General features: G+C 51.1%; 1 protein-coding gene across 14 annotated transcripts in view; it reads right to left on the bottom strand.

Moving 5' to 3' along the window:
- MYO18A (myosin XVIIIA) overlaps positions 1–16,201 on the bottom strand; it is a 1,313,149-nt gene that overhangs the window by 140,903 nt on the left and 1,156,045 nt on the right. For all 14 annotated transcript variants that reach the window (XM_069615286.1, XM_069615296.1, XM_069615289.1 and 11 more), the window contains 2 exons: positions 15,761–15,844; positions 806–943 (listed from right to left, as the gene is read on the bottom strand). In XM_069615286.1, coding sequence (XP_069471387.1) covers positions 806–943; positions 15,761–15,844 — 222 coding nt within the window. The remainder of the gene's footprint in view (positions 1–805; positions 944–15,760; positions 15,845–16,201) is intronic.

Here is a 16,201-nt window from a genome sequence, read left to right as displayed (position 1 = left end):
CATTTGATTCTTAAGTCCTATGTCCTTTTTCACTTATTACATACTCTGTCCTATTTGCACACATGCTTGTACAAACCCATGGCTCCCGCACAGTGCTCTGCCAACAGGCCTCTACCGTCCTATTAGATTGGGCCAACTGAAGGTAGGAACTTCCATCCCTTTAGCAATTAGGCGACACATTATATGAAATTAAGCTAATGGCCGAACAGTGAAAGGGGTATTGTCACATACCTTTGTGGAAGTGGCAGAGACCTCCACATTTGTTACATAGGACACTGAGTAGACACTAGCTCTTAAAAATGTGCAGTGGCTACTAACCGCACCATGTCTGAAACCAAATACCAAGAGGACAACAATTCTCCAAAGCTGTGCCAAACCTGGTGATGAGTCAGGCATCCCCTATGCCACTCTATCCACCACATCTGAAATGTTTTAATATTGTTCTCATCTGCAAGCCTTGAAAACAGGGGTGCTCCACCAAGAATGGATCTCAGAGTGGCCTGTCAGTAGAGTAGGCCTTGTGCTCACGAACACATCGACCAGAGAGGGTAACTAGTGGCTGTACTTTCCCTCCACAGGCTGCTGGTGTCTAGTGGGATGTGTTTACACACTGCAATCGGAAGCGGGCTGCCCTATATGGAAGTTAGAAAACAGTCTCCCAGAAGTGGGTTACAAAAAGCGATATCTATGGGCAGCCTGTGACCGACAAAACCCCAGCCTAGCTGGCTTTTAAGAGTTATTGGCTTGTTAAAGTTTGTCACGTTTTCCTATAGAGGCCAGTCTGCCTTAAAAACCTCCCACTCACCTCCAGGCGCTTGACTTGGGTCCTTTCGAACTCCAGCTTTGTGTCCAGCTCCCGGATCTTGGCTTCTTGCCGACTGACCAAGGACTTGTCCACCATGGACTGCTCCACAAATTCCAACTGGCTCTGCACTCCTTGCAACTACATTGGAGAACAAAATGAGAAAAAAAAAAGAAGAGTCAGTGGAAACAAATCAGGTCACACTGGAAACGACTTAGTTCAAAACCCTGACTGCGGAGAGCAGTCCCCTACATGTACAGTTGGAAGCCCACAAGGAGACCATTCTGGTGCCCAACTGAACAACACTGAACATGCAGACCTTTGAAAGCCGAGACCCAATAAACAGATGGGGCTCTGGGATATCCCAATTTTACAGTAAAGCCCAGAGACACAATATAATTGCTAACAATAGTGTAAGGGTCAAGACATGACAGAAGGCTAAACAGTCTATGGTGTTCCAGCAGATAAGGGAAAGGACAGGCTGGATAGGTCTGGAAGTCCTCATCTGCCAGCAATCTCTAGGTTTGTATTGTACTGGAAAATCTTTAAATCCTTGTTTTAACAACCAGTTGGCAGGCTGTGTGTAGTCATGTTTTCACATACAGTATCAAAGACTTGGCTATGCCAAGTTTGCATTGCTCCCCCCTTGGTGACTGAAGTGCTATTTGCGCTATTTCCTGCTACTCCCAAATCGCTATGGTTGCCGCCTCTCACATGCCCAAAGATATTTTCCCCTGCTCCCAACTTCTTCAGAGGGCCTCCTGTTTGCCCCCTTGTTCTATTACGGGGAGGGCAGTGTGCCCCCTCATCCTACTCATACTTTAGAAAGCCCTCTCTTGTCTTGTTGTGTCCCCCAAATGGCCCCCACGTAACTTCTACCCAATCCCTGTTGCTGACACAAATGAAATGGGATCTTAGGTACCAGGTGTTTGGTCATATGCCACAGAGGAGATGGTTCTCAGTAACTTTAATATCGTTGCCTGGCTGCATTGTAGCACGTGTCCATTTCAACTGTGGCCTAGAGTCACCCTTGCATGTCTGTGGACATTGCCAGATCTACTGTGAGGGGTTTACGGAGTCTCGAGGTGCGATATCCAGTGGTGATTTGAGCTGCAATGGGGATTTAAAGAGGGACGGGGGGGGCGGCAGACGGGACCATCAAGAATAAACCCATTAGGGTCACCTTTGGACAGCAGCAGATTTAAGGCAAAGGGCCCCTTCGGCAAAAATGACAGAAGGCCCCAGGTGTGCAGGTCATGGAGGCAGAGCTTAAGGTGGGTGGACTTGTACAATGATGTGTTTTTTAGCTTTCTGTGTTTGGGGGTCTGACTCTAGCTAGAGACAGCTGGCCCTCCTTGCCAGGTTTTGCTGTCAATGGTAGTAATATTGAATGATCAAGCCTGAACCTAATGTTGGAAATGATAGGGTTGGAACAAGTTACTTACCTGTAACTGTTGTTCTCCAGCATGGGTCTGGCATGGATTCACATGCTCATGAATATTCCCCGTCGTCAGGCTGGGAATCCTCGGTAAAGAAAAAACCAGTATCAGTTTCGTTTCTGATCTGTCTTTCGTAGTAATAACCAATCACTGGTCTCTGCGTCATACTGACCACAGCCAATGACTGCCCTCTACCTAAGCACCGCCTCTGGCAGCCATCTTCAGATTTGGAAGCACGTGAAGTGGCAGTATGACCAAGTGAAGAGCCGCAGAGGGGTAGGCGGGAGGGTTCGCATGTGAATCCATGCCAGACCCATGCTGGAGAACAACAGTTACAGGTAAGTAACTTGTTCCTTCTCCAGCATGGGGTCTGGCATGGATTCACATGCTCATGAATAAAGAATACATAGCAGTACACACATGCACAACCACGGGAGGTGGCAAAGGCTCAACATTAAGCATCACATCAACTCAACATTAAGCATCTTACCTCCTCACCAGGCTCACCTCAGGCGAACAGGTTGCGCAGCACTGCTTGGCCGACCCTGGACTCCTCCCTGGAATCCCGGTCGACGCAGTAGAATTTCGTGAAGGTGTGCGTCGACCTCCACGTAGCAGCCCTGCATATGTCCAGCAGGGGCACACCAGATAGGAACGCCGTGGTAGCTGCGATCGCTCTGGTGGAATGGGCTCTCGGACGGCCAGGCAGCGGTCGGTTTGCCAACCGGTGACAGTACATGATACAGCCGGAGAGCCATCTGGAGATGGAAGCCTTCGAGAGAGCCTTCCCCTGATTGACAGGTCCAAAGTTCACAAAGAGTTGTGACGTCTTCCGAAAACCTTTCGTGCGGTCCACGTAGAACTTCAGCGCTCTAGCTACATCCAGCGAGTGCAAAGTCCTCTCAGCCGGCGACGAAGGCGACGGGAAGAACACAGGTAACACCAAGGGTTCGTTGAGATGAAAGTCCGACGGTACCTTGGGCATGAAGGAGGGGTGCGTCCTGAGCACTACCCTCGTGTCGTGGAAAGTCAAGTACGGGGCCTTGCAGGAAAGGGCCTGGATCTCTCCCACTCGTCGTGCGGAGGTGATGGCCACGAGAAAAGCTGTTTTCCACGATAGAAACTTCAACGGGGCCGAGTGCAGAGGCTCGAACGGAGGTCCCATGAGTTTGGTCAGCACCACGTTGAGCTCCCACGCCGGGGCCGGAGCCTTCACCGGCGGGAACGATCTGAACAGTCCCTTCATGAACTCTTTCACCAGACGATGAGACCACAAGGACGTCCGGCCCGTGGTTCTGGTGTATCGGGAGATCGCAGCAAGATGAATCTTGATGGACGCGTGTGCCAGACCAGCTTTGGCCAGCGTCAGCAGGTACGGCAGCACTTGGGGAGCCGTAATCCGTAGAGGGTTAATCTTCTGTGCGTGGCACCAGACAGAAAACCTCTTCCATTTGTGTCCGTAGCATTTAAGAGTCGAGGACGCCCTGGCCTTTGCAAGAACCTCTCTGCAATCGGCCGGTATGTCGTATCCTCCAAACTCTAGCGCTGCAGGAGCCAGGCCTGCAAGTTCAGCGACTTCGGGTCGTGGTGGAGGATGGCGCCTCCTTCCCTGGAGAGTAGATCCGCGTCCGCCGGCAGCTTGATTGGCGGGGACGCCGACAAGTCCAGAAGGTCCGGGAACCATATCTGCCTCGGCCACGCAGGTGCGACGAGGATCATCCTGCACCGTGACCTCTTGAGCTGGTTGACGAGCCGGATTAGCAGAGGCAAGGGAGGGAACGCGTAGAGGAACAGGCCCTCCCAGGGGAACGAGAAAGCATCGCCCATGCTCCTCGTCTGGGGAAACCTGCTGGCGAACCTCCGGCACTTGGTGTTCGTCGCCGTCGCGAACAGGTCGATCTGGGGTGTGCCCCACCGTCGGAAGAGGCGATCCACCAGATCCTGCCGTAGTTCCCACTCGTGGCACGAGCGCAGCTCCCTGCTGAGTGAGTCGGCGATGGTGTTTTTTATCCCTGCCAGATGAAACGGCACCAGAAGAATCCCTTGGGCGACGGCCCAATGCCACAGGTCCTGCGCCTCCTTGGACAGCGCTGGGGACCTGGTTCCGCCCTGTTTCCTGATGTAAAACATGGTGGTGGTGTTGTTGGTGAAGATCCTCACCACCTTGCCCTTGAGGGACGGAAGGAAGGACCTGAGGGCCCAAAACACTGCACGGAGCTCCAGGACGTTGATATGCAGGGACTTCTCCGTCGGGAGCCAGAGTCCCCTTGCGTGCAGATTTTCGGTGTGCGCTCCCCACCCTTCTAGGGAGGCATCCGTGGTCACAGTCACCTGGTGGGCTGGGGTCTGGAAGTCCATGCCCGCCGTCAGATGCGCGCGGGTGCCCCACCACCGTATCGCTCGTCGGAAACTCTCGTCGAGCTTGATCCTTTCGTAGTTCACGGAGAATCCCAGGTCCGTGAGGAGTTGGACGGTCCTTGCCGTGTGGACCACGGCGAGCTCCCTCGTCTTGGCGCGGATGAGCCAGTCGTCCAGGTAGGGGTAGACGTGAATCCCCTCGCGGCGCAGCTGCGCCGCCACCGGTGCGAGGCACTTGGTGAAAACCCTGGGTGCCGACCGCAGTCCGAAGGGAAGGGCTTTGAACTGGTAATGACGCCCTTGGACCACGAATCTGAGGAATTTTCGGTGCCCCTTTAGGATGGGAATGTGGAAGTAGGCATCCTCCAAATCCAACGACGATAGGAAGTCTCCTTCCTCCAGCTGACCCAGGACGTGCTGGAGGGTGACCATCCGGAACTTCTGCGCCTTGATGAACTTGTTCAGGCGTCGCAGGTCCAGGATGGGGCGCCATCCTCCCGTCTTCTTCTTCACGAGGAAGTAACGCGAGTAGACTCCGGAGCCCCGAAGCCTCTTTGGGACGAGTTCGATGGCGCCCTTTCTGAGCATCGCCTTTACCTCCAGGAGAAGTTGAGGGACGTGAAGTTCTTTCCTGGCCACGGGGGGGACGCGCGGGCACCTTCTTTGAAACTCGAGCGCGTGGCCCCGGGCCAGGGCGTCCAGCACCCAACGGTCGGTGGAGATGGACTCCCACCCGCTGACGAAGCCCGCCAGCCGGCCTCCCACCGGGGTGCTTCGGTGGGGGCCCGACCCCACGGCCGGTTCAATCCTGCTTGGACGCGGCCTTGCCGCCTTGGCCTCCTTGGCGACGACGGCGGGGTCCGCCAGACTTGCCTCGTCCTCTGTAGGCCTCTTGCGACGACGAGCGGGCCGCTTGACGGTAGGAAGCGAAACCGCCGCCGGAACCTTTGGAGGCGCCCTTGCCTCCGCCGCTCCGAAAGGGCGTCCGCCGTTGCTGCAGTACTCCAAGGGCCCGGGCCGTCTCAGTATCCGCCTTGATGGCCTGAAGGGAATCGTCCACTGTCTTCCCAAACAGGTTGTTCCCGTCGAAGGGCATGTCCAGGACCCTGGTCTGGACGTCCTGCCGAAAGTCCGTAGCCTTGAGCCATCCGCGACGTCGAAGGCAAACGCCGTTGCCCATCTGGCGGAACCCAGTGTCGGCGATGTCCGTCGCCACGGTGATGGCGTGGTCCGAGGCCACCTCACCTTCCTGCAGGATCTCAAGGGCCTCCGCCCTCTTGTCGTCCGGCAGAAAATCCAGCAGGGGAGCTATCTTGTACCAGAGTTGCCTGTCGTAGCGGGCCACGATAGCCAAGGCGTTGGCCGCTTTAATCGTCGTCGCCGCCGACGAGATGACTCTGCGTCCCATGGCATCCAATTTCTTTCCCTCGCCGTCCGGCGGGGAAGTCGACGTGGAGGCCGCACCCCCCCCCGCTTTCTTCCTGGCTGCCGCGGAGACGACGGAGTCCGGGGTAGGCTGCGCCCGGAGGCATAGGGGGGCCGAGTCCGGGACCCGGTACTTTTTCTCGTACCGGTCTCTTTTCGCTGGCGTCGTGGAAGGGTTCTTGAGGAGGGAAAGGCCCTCATCCCAAATGTCGTCCAACAGAGGCACTGCGAGGACCGTCTTCCTCTTGGTCTCGCGCCGTTGGTAAAGGAAGCCTTCCTTTTTCTTCTCCTCAGGGCAGAGTTGGAAAAGCTCGGATGCCCTGGCGATCATTGAGTGGAACGATCCAATCTCGTCGGGCGGAGAAGCCCTGGTGGGAGGCGACGACGGAAAATCCTCGTCGTATGCCTCGTCGTCCGTACCCGTCGCTGCCGTGTCAGTCCCCGTATCATCCCCTCGGGTGGACGGGGAGGAGGGCTGGACGGGGCGCGACGGTTGAAAAGGAGGCGGTGGATGAATCCTTCTTTTCTTGGTAGGGGGAACACCAGAAGGTCCCGGTTCTGGATCCCCCGACGGGAGAGGTTCCTCCGTCGGTAACGGTAGTCTCGTCCTTATCTCGGAGCATAAGGACTGTATAGCCAACAAAATGGCCGCTGAGTTGTCTTGCGGCGCTGGCAGAGGGGAATCCGACGGGCGAGCAGGGGCCCCGTCGGTATCCTCGACGATGTCGTCGTCGTCACCTGCGTCGGGGCCCATTCCGACGGGCTGGTCTTGTTCCACGCCTAGGCCGTGGCTTAAGACCTCGATCAGTTCCTCTTCTGAGGTTGAGGCCGAATCTACGACGACGCCCTGCCCCCCCTTCTTCCCCACGGAGGGTTTCACGGGGGTCCTATCGATGGGCACGAAAGAAGACTCCCTCCGAGGAGGCAGGGAGATTCTGGGCCCCGAGGCCGCCACCACTGGTGCAGCCTCCACAGGCTGGGCCAGGGCCGCCGCGACCGTTTCGATAGAGGGCTTGGTCGAATGGATCAAGGCCTTCACCACCTTAGGTGCGCTCACCGCCTTATCCTTGAGGGAGGGGGCACTGCCACGCTCCTCCTCTGCCTTAGAGCTCGACCGGGGTCTCTCCAGGAGCTTCGCCGGGTGCTCGGCCTTCCTCTTACCCGACCCAGAGCATTGGCTCGTGGTTGATGGTGCCGGGGAGGGTGCGCCCTGCCTGGCGCCCGTAGAGCCCGACCGTTCGGCGCTCCCGGTGCCAGCGGACTCGCGGTGCTTGGCCTTATGTTGGGCCCCCGTCGCCGGGGCGCCCTCAAAGGTCTTAGAAGACCGCTCAGATTTCTTCTTCTTCTCGCCAGACGGGCTCTTACCCTCCAGCCAGCTGGCGAGACGTTGATGGCGGTCCTTCATGGTCCGTTCCGACATGTTGCCGCAAAACGCACAGTCCTTCTCCACGTGCGTCTTGTCCCCATGAAGGCAGTAAAGGCAGAAAGAGTGTTCGTCCTCCTTGAAGACGTTCTGCAGCTGGCATCCAGGGCAGGCCCTGAACAGCTTTCCGGGCGTCGAGCTTCCCTTCTCCTGGGCCATCTCCGAGACCGGGCCTGAGAAGCTTCTGGAGTCCTCCGAAGTGTAGCTCGACGAAATCTTCACCCTTGAGGGGCACAGATGAATCCGACACGGGTCCCCGTTGATCGGATGTAGGATCGGTGGAGCTTGAGGCTCTTTTGACCGAAAGAATCGAAGTTTTTGTGAAAAAGCGCGAAAAAATAGCACTAACGCTCGAGAGCAATAGCACGAGGATCCCAACACATGAACGTGCGGTAAAAATCTGAAGATGGCTGCCAGAGGCGGTGCTTAGGTAGAGGGCAGTCATTGGCTGTGGTCAGTATGACGCAGAGACCAGTGATTGGTTATTACTACGAAAGACAGATCAGAAACGAAACTGATACTGGTTTTTTCTTTACCGAGGATTCCCAGCCTGACGACGGGGAATATTCATGAGCATGTGAATCCATGCCAGACCCCATGCTGGAGAAGGAGGCATTGGGCAATAACATGGGCAATGGGACGGGACGTTACAGGATGTGATATCACAGGATAATTCCTACAACATGCAGAACCATGTTGTTCATGTCCCTGGCGTCCTTACCCCACACACTTGAAATGTCATTGAACATCACAGACTTAAAGGAGCTCACCTTTTAATCTCAAACATACCCAGGGTTACCATTTTCTGTGGATGCTGGTTGTGGCACTTGCAAGACCCCTTAACGCCAACCCACGATCCCCATTTCTCCTTCAGTTCCACAGGCCCTCTACAGGGTAGTGAATGGAAATAGGGAGGAAATAAGGGCAGGATTGTGAGGGAGAAAAGTAGAGAAGGAACGGGCAACATGAACACTGATGGGACAGTAGATGGAGAATGAAGGCGGGCAGAAACGTGAGGGAGAGATTGAGGGCAAGGGAAGGCAGAAGATAAGGTGATTTAACTGAGCCCTGTAAGGGTGAATGGGTACGGATTATGGGGCAAATCATTAATGAGGGACACAAGTAAAGGGAAATGCAGGGTGAAGAGAATTAAAGGGAGGGGAAATAGATGGGGCGTTCAGGAGTGTAAGGAGAATGAGGAATACTGGAGGTTTAAAGAGTCAGGAGAAATTAAGAGTGAGGGAGGGCAGGAGAAAGGGAGAGAAGCGAGGCAAGTGAGTGAGGAATGGGGAGTGGAGGGGCAGCAATGTAAAGGCAAATGGTGTGACGTGGGTAAACAAGGGAGGAAGAAATGAGCAAAGGAATGCTGGAGAGTATGCATAATTAGGAAGAGAACGGGAACTTTAAAACGAAGAACCTTTGGCAGAAATGGAGAAAGAAAAAGGCACTGCGTCTTTGCTACTGCATGCCAGAAACCTCAGGTTCAGCTTTGTGTCAACCTCACTTCAATAAACCGATTAGAGGTTGATGACCCAGACATAGGGGAGGCTGGGTAAGCACAGTTGTCCCTTAAAAGGTGCGATTGGTGGGTGATAATAAATGGGAGGGGAGTATAACGCTGCTAATGTCTCAAGCAGATTACCTTATATTGAATTCTCTTTCACTGTGAATACCTATTTTTAAAACCAAATGATATTGTTTTTAGGTTCACATTCCTTTGTAGTTTGCTACTGCAATCATGCATTCAGCGTTGCAAAAAGAATTCTATACATTTCTTTTTGCTTGACCTATTTCTATAAGAATGTATATAATGTCTTGTGTGTTTTTCAAGGCATTTATAGAAAAACAAATTATTTTCTTTTTTGGGAACCTAAACCGTAAAACATATTTGGGACCCATCACTGGGAAGCTATGTAATGAAGTGCTTAAATCACAGCCTGGGTCCAAATACTGATTTCACCACTTTAGCGAAATGTGTAATACTGGGCGAATCATTTAATCTCAATGTGCCTGATCTGCTGATATTGGGTGTCGCTAGAAGTGATTTCGTTTGCAATTTTTGCTATGAAGAAAAACCCTCAAGGTTTACTAAACTATTGAGTTGTTGCATATTTCTAATAGTCAATATTTATATATTGCACAGCACATTCTCTTGGCTTACACAAAAAAAGTCTTTTAATGTCTTTACCAATGGTGTCCTAGAGTATTGAAGACTGATGTCACTGCTTAATGTTATTTACTGTGATGTCACTTCTGCTTCTGATCATGTAAATGCATATCTTATGATATGTTATTTGTAATTTGTAACACGCCTATACACAAGTGTTTCAAGGTGCGAAGTTAGAGTTCTGCATATCTTTTGCTGGACAGGTTCAGAAGACAAAAAAGAACATATCAGTGCCTTGTATGCCTAACAGCCCCACAGTGTTGCGATTCTGTTGTTCTGTGTATGTGTTCAAGAGCTTCTGGTAGGGGAGGGGTGTTAGGGGGAGGCCTAAGCAACCGTCACGGTTTTCAGTTATACTACACAGCAACATATGTCTTTCCATCATGGCATTAAATGGGCACTTTGCCTTGTGTGCATGTTACAGGCTGCCCTTTGCTGGCTGCTGCAGTCACCTTAACTGAAGACTTTAAATGTGCGCTTTGCAGCAGGTTAGAGACTCTAATAGCACACAGCTTCCAGCAGTGTTATCAACTCTTTGCCTTTTACTCTGGTTTCATCCCCGTTTGTACCTTGCTGACAGTGCAATTACTAACTTTTCAGTGGCAGTTAAGTATTTCAGCGCCGCCCTGGCTGACTGCCCCTAAAGAGCATTCCTTTGCATCCATTCTTATTTAAGCAACCAATGGTGCCCCAGACTGTGTCCGCCCCGTCTGACTTTAGGCAATGGGGGGAGGTGGGGGGGGGCGAATCAAATTGAAATGGGCCCTGACAAATGTTTAGCCGGGCCCTGTGAGCGAGCACCAATATGCTCTTTGTTATTCCAATGTGCCAGAGTACCAGCAAGCAGGGACCAGGGCGTGTGTGTTGGATCACTCGGGTGACCCTTCAGTTGATGGGCTTGGACTTTGCTGCACCACTGAAGATAACAATTCCGTCCAGGGACAGAAATAAAGATTTGACGAGCCAAAGGTCAAACAGCTCCTGTGTATCAGGTAAAATCCCTGCCCAGAGATACCAAACAAAAGGACTCTACAACCAACTTACATACAACTACACTTAGCAATGCATTCTAGCGCCACTTGTGCACAAGGCCCCCCAATATGGGCACAAATGCCTAGATGCCCTCAACAGAGAGCAGTTAGAAACAAACCCAAACAGAGTACTCTGGTGCTTCTCAATTGTATGCAGCAACACACTAGGAAAGCTACCTTACCTTTTCCCTTCCTCCACACTAACTTAACCCACCCAGCCTCTATTTTAGACCTGCCAGCACGTGCAAGACCATGAAAATGCTAGCCAGCATTACGCAGTATAATTCCCCGTAATATAACATCACCCAGTAAGCAGGAGCTAACTCTATGGTATCAGGAGCTAAAATAGAGCGTGCCATGATCTAACTTCCAATGAGATGCCAACTTAAAATGTGATTCATTCTGCTTTAAAGCAAGCAAACAAAGAACTTTATTAAGACAAGAAAGGCCACCACAAATCCATTCTGTGTGTGGAAAGGAGCAAACAGGACCTCTTCCATGGACACGGGAAAGCCAAAGCAAGGCCGTCTGCCAAGGAGGTGAAGGTGAGGGACTAGACCAAAGTTCCTCTCAGATGGGCCTATCTGCATTCCCACCTGCGCCCGCTAGCTGCAGCATGCCAGCGTCCACCTGGCAATAGCATCTAAGCGCCACCAGGGTAACCGCATTCCCATGCCACCTGTTGCATGAAATTTGAATGCCCAGAATTGGAGTGGCCTAAAGGTCAATGACCTAAGGGCTAACTTAAAGGGACAGTGTGGGTAGGGTTCAGACCGTGCGGCTGGATATGTTGATCAATGTTACTTGCCAAATGTTCTTCAAAAAATGTCTTATTCCCCATATAGAAAACAGCATGTCATCACAATCTTGCAAAAATCATATTTATAACACTTATAGGAATTGAATGAGAAAATCGGTGTCATTGAAGGTGTTCACAATGTTGCTGATTTCCCCAGAGTTCGAATGAGATACTTTAAAGAAGCTCACAAGGCATTTTCTTTGTGTGTTGTTGGCACGCCTTTTCTGATAAATGTATTTATCCCCAGGGACAACTCCAAACATTTGTCTCGGAAATTCACGCATTCGCAAACGTCATCTCATTTTTTGGGGGGGCGATTTTTGTCCCAGTCGGACCCTGCTCCCGTGTCACCGGACAGGGGGGAGGAGGCAGGCAGGTTTCCGCGGCGTGCAGAGCATTTCTGAGCGGCGCTCTCGTCCTGCGCGCGCCAGAGGGCGGGAGAAATCCATACCCCGCCGATGCCGGCCTTCTCTTCAGCACGTAATAATCTCAGAGTGGAACCAGCCTCCGCGGGGCTCTATCCCTCCCATCGATCGTGGATTACTGAGCGTGCTCCCGCCATTGTTTTTCTAAATCAGTTCCCGGGCTGGGCTTAATTGGAAAAGATGCAGGTGTAAGAGGCGCGAACTCTTCAGGGGGATTGGCTGGAGCGGGCTGAGCTACAAGGGAAAGAGGACAGCAGGGCCCAGGGCACATGCAGCACCGCGCGGGGCTCAGCCACTATACTCTAAAACGGGCAGGGGGTGCGGGGGAAGGGCCTTGTATGGCTCTGACAAATAGGTCCAAACCCGTGGGACACTCAAAAATGGTGTTATAAAAAGGACATTTTGGACAACTGCCTAGAGGCCCAAGCAGAGGGGCGCCATGTTGGTATTAAAAGCATTAAAAGCGGCATTGCTAACTTGTGCTGGTGGCCAAAAAGTAACTTCGCCTCGGGTCGCATACATTCTTACGGAACTCCCTTTACTTGGAGTTCTACGAGGATCCGTTTCAGTGCAGCATTTTCCCAGACTGGTTCTGTTCCCTTACACTGCTTAAGCCTCCATGTAAGCATTCCATATCCGATGTATTGAGAAAGTATCATGCAATGTACTTCCACCTATGGCTGGGAATGTAGACATGGGGAATGTGGGACCAACGTAGAATTCTACAGACACTCGCACCATTTCAATCTGGTGAAAAAAGTCAACACAAACTGCAGGGAATTTCACACACTTTGACTAAAAGAGTTCGCATGGATTTCCTGCGGCAAGTCCACAGAATTGAAAGCCCCAAAGAGTTTCTGGATCAGTAATGCATGTTATCACCTGCCTCGGCGCTGAGAGCAGTTTTCCTCTGAATCGGCCTAAGTGGGTAAGGCTTGCCATCATAGCCCAGCAGTGCTCCGTACACCAGTGAAAACATATTAAAAACACTCAGCTGTAGTATGCGCGAGCATAGCGCCAGTGAAGGCTTCATTCTAACACAACCAAAGCTTAGCTTGTCAAGATTTTCCCCATGGCCACGTCTGGACCCCGCTTTCTTTGCACAGGGGGGAATAGCTACGGCAGTGTTGTTTGCGAGCAGGGCGGGCCCGGCACGTGCCAGTTATGTGCTTATGCCGCCCCACACACGCTTGAGTATCTCACTGAGTAACTTTCTATGGAGGTCATGTTACCATAGTGGTAAATGCACAGAGGGGACCAGCAACTTGTGCACTTCAATCCCTTCTGTGCAATTTTTGTTTGCACTACCAAGTTCCAGGAATGCATGCACACCCTGGTTTCTATTCACTATTTACACGTTTATAATGAATCCCAAAGGAATCCGCTAACTTTGCACAGGTGCTGTAAAAGTTAGCAAGATTCCATAAGAACCCTATGCATTAAAGCAAACCTAACAATTAGGTGATGGCCTTCATCTGTAACGTTTTGTCAGACATAGAAGATGGGGCGGCGGAAATGTACTTTTATTCCATGCTCCAGCTCAACCTGCCAAAAGCTGCCAAATCCTCTGGAGTTGCGAAGCAGGTTTAAACACGCGGATAAACCTTTAACGTGTGCTTTTTACACGTGATACCAGTCCGCGGGATTGGAAATTGACCACCTAAGTATGCCTGAGCTTGTGCATATTATGTAGCTGCGTGGACTTCCCCTGTGTGCACAACACCCTGTGGTACTGTATGCGCGTGCATGCATAAGCATGGGCCTGCCTGCATTCACTTTATCTCCGGGCCTTATGCCTTGCATGTTCAATATAATATATCTAACTGTATAAGCAACCAGTGCCGGCTCACTGCACTCCTGATCAGGTATATTCTGCCAGTGTGAACGCCCTCATTATGCTGGGCATGGCCAGGCTTTCCCAAGACGGTGTATTTGCCTTTATTAACTAATAACAACCCACCTTGTGGAGTATTGAAACGCAGGGAGGGGTTGCATCGTATTGCATGTTGGTAGTTGCAGTCCTGCACTTATGTTTAGAGACATTCAAAGGGGCATTCGCTATAACGCCAGCAGTAAGAGGACTGTAGTTCTTTGCTGCAGCATGTTTCCAAGAAGCAAGCTCTGAATGGGGATTGATGCTTGGTGAGAAAAGCATGCATGGGTTCATATGGCATATTCCCAAAGAGCTCTTTCACGAACCATACTATTCCACCCGGGTAGTAAGAACCATACTATTCCACCCGGGTAGTAAGAACCATACTATTCCACCCGGGTAGTAAGAACCATACTATTCCACCCGGGTAGTAACATTAAGAAGATAAAAGACGTGCTGTGTAGTATTAGAACAGACCCGTATTGCTAATGCACTCTTGACATTTCCTTTTTTTAATACATTAGGTGTTTTGCTGACCGATTCATTGGTTCATTCCAGTGCGGCCTATACTTTGGCTGGCATGTGTTTCGCACACTTTAATGTGCCTTTCCAAGGCCTAAAACCAATTGTGGCTCATACAAAAGGATGGATTTGGAGACTTACAAATGTATATGTTTCGACTAAAGAGGTCACTTGAACATTTAGTTACGGCCACGTTCATTGTAGCATATGATTTCGGTTCACCGTCGAATGTCATCAGAACAGCACACAGATATTATACATGGCAGGAGGAACATGGGACGAACCGGTATTTCATCAATTCAATGTTCAATTGAAATCCACCCTACAGCACAAACCCAACATGGATATGAGCCACCACCGGTTTTAGGCCTTGAACGCTGGAATCAGAGTCATCGAATCACACAAGAAAACACGCAATGCATTAGACAAGTTAGTGCCAAGGCTGCAATAGAGGTATAAATCGGTTCAAAAACGACAAACATTCGTTTGTTACATTTTCATAATTTGAGTGTGCACATCGAACAACAGAGGAACTCTCACACTTGCACTATGACATACTAATGACAGGCAGGTTGGGTGGGAAAGTGTACAACATGGCAGCAGCCACTCTACTGAGAATGAAAACGGTTCGAATAACCTTTTCTCTGGGAGGTTTCCCACTCAGGAGGGTCTACACAACCACGTTCTCGGTCACTACCTTTCACAAACGGAAACAGTGTCAGCCACCTTTTTTTTTGCAGGCTTACAGACTGAAAGAATAGGACGCAAATGAAGGGGCAGCGCGCTTGCCTGCGTCTCTGCCTTTATCTATGTTTTGAAGTTGCGTGTAAAACCATTTCGACAGTACAAAAGTAACCCCCATTCCCAATGCGAGTATAGGTTTTCGTACTCTAAAAGGGATATCTTTTTGTAACCTCAGCTTCTGCACACCTAGTAATGCAAGCAATGAAAGGATGGATTGTTCCCTTGCAATTCCTCTTCAGATCAGGCATGAATAGTGGTACAGCTCCTTCCGGTGGCAGGGCTCTGCCGATACCACTCATCACACAAATCCCCAATGCTCTGTGGGTGGGTTCAGGGAACAGCCTCCCATGTGTCTGTTTCCTATTTTTGCAACTCGTATTTTACTGACTATTTTTAGGGGAGTATGTGCCTGCTTTAAGGAAATAAAAGTGCCTGGCACTTTACCTGATGGGCTGACTGTAGTCGTGTTGTTCGAGAGGGGCATCCCAGCAGAAGGCTTTTAATGTCTTGCCCTCTTATCGGACCACAATTGAGAAACCTACATTTAAACATAAAGCAAGGTTTTTTTCCATAGAATCTCCCCGCCCATACCTTCCTGGCTACTCCCCTGAACCAGCACCTGCATGCTAGGGCATGCGTTTCTCCCTGTGAATGTGTGTGTGTCCCTGTTCCATCAGTGCCGCCCTCCTCCTTGGTGCCCCTCTGATCGCCCCACGGGGGCAAACTGGCGCTATGGCCAAGTGTCTCCGCACCTTCTCTTGCAGCTCCTGCTTCTCCTTGTTGGCGTCCTCCAGCTGAGACTGGAGGTCGTTTATCTGAGCGAGGTCACGGGAGGACTGTGGAAAAAGAACATAGGGGTTGGTTTTCAGGCAAAAGAACAAAAACAAAAGCAATGCGAGATCTGACGGAGGCAATCCTACTACCTGCAGCAGTGGCATGCAAGGGGTCTCTCCAATGACTATGGATAGTGCAGACAACCCCCCTCCCCCACACACCCTACCTCAACACTCACATTTTCCACACGCTAAACACCTGACGGCATAACACAAGAATATAGGCCTGTATTCACAACTTCAGCAATACCACCGTCTCTAGTAGGACTCATTCGCTGGTGTGTCAACAACCAAAAAAAAAAAATCGCATCAATAAAATACTACAATAACTGCCAGCACAACACTCACCACTGCCAGCGC

The sequence above is a fragment of the Ambystoma mexicanum genome, chromosome 9 (assembly GCF_040938575.1).
Source record: "Ambystoma mexicanum isolate Mex_15411 chromosome 9, UKY_AmexF1_1, whole genome shotgun sequence".
NCBI classification, from domain to species: domain Eukaryota; kingdom Metazoa; phylum Chordata; class Amphibia; order Caudata; family Ambystomatidae; genus Ambystoma; species Ambystoma mexicanum.
This window is presented reverse-complemented; position numbering and strand designations above follow the sequence as displayed.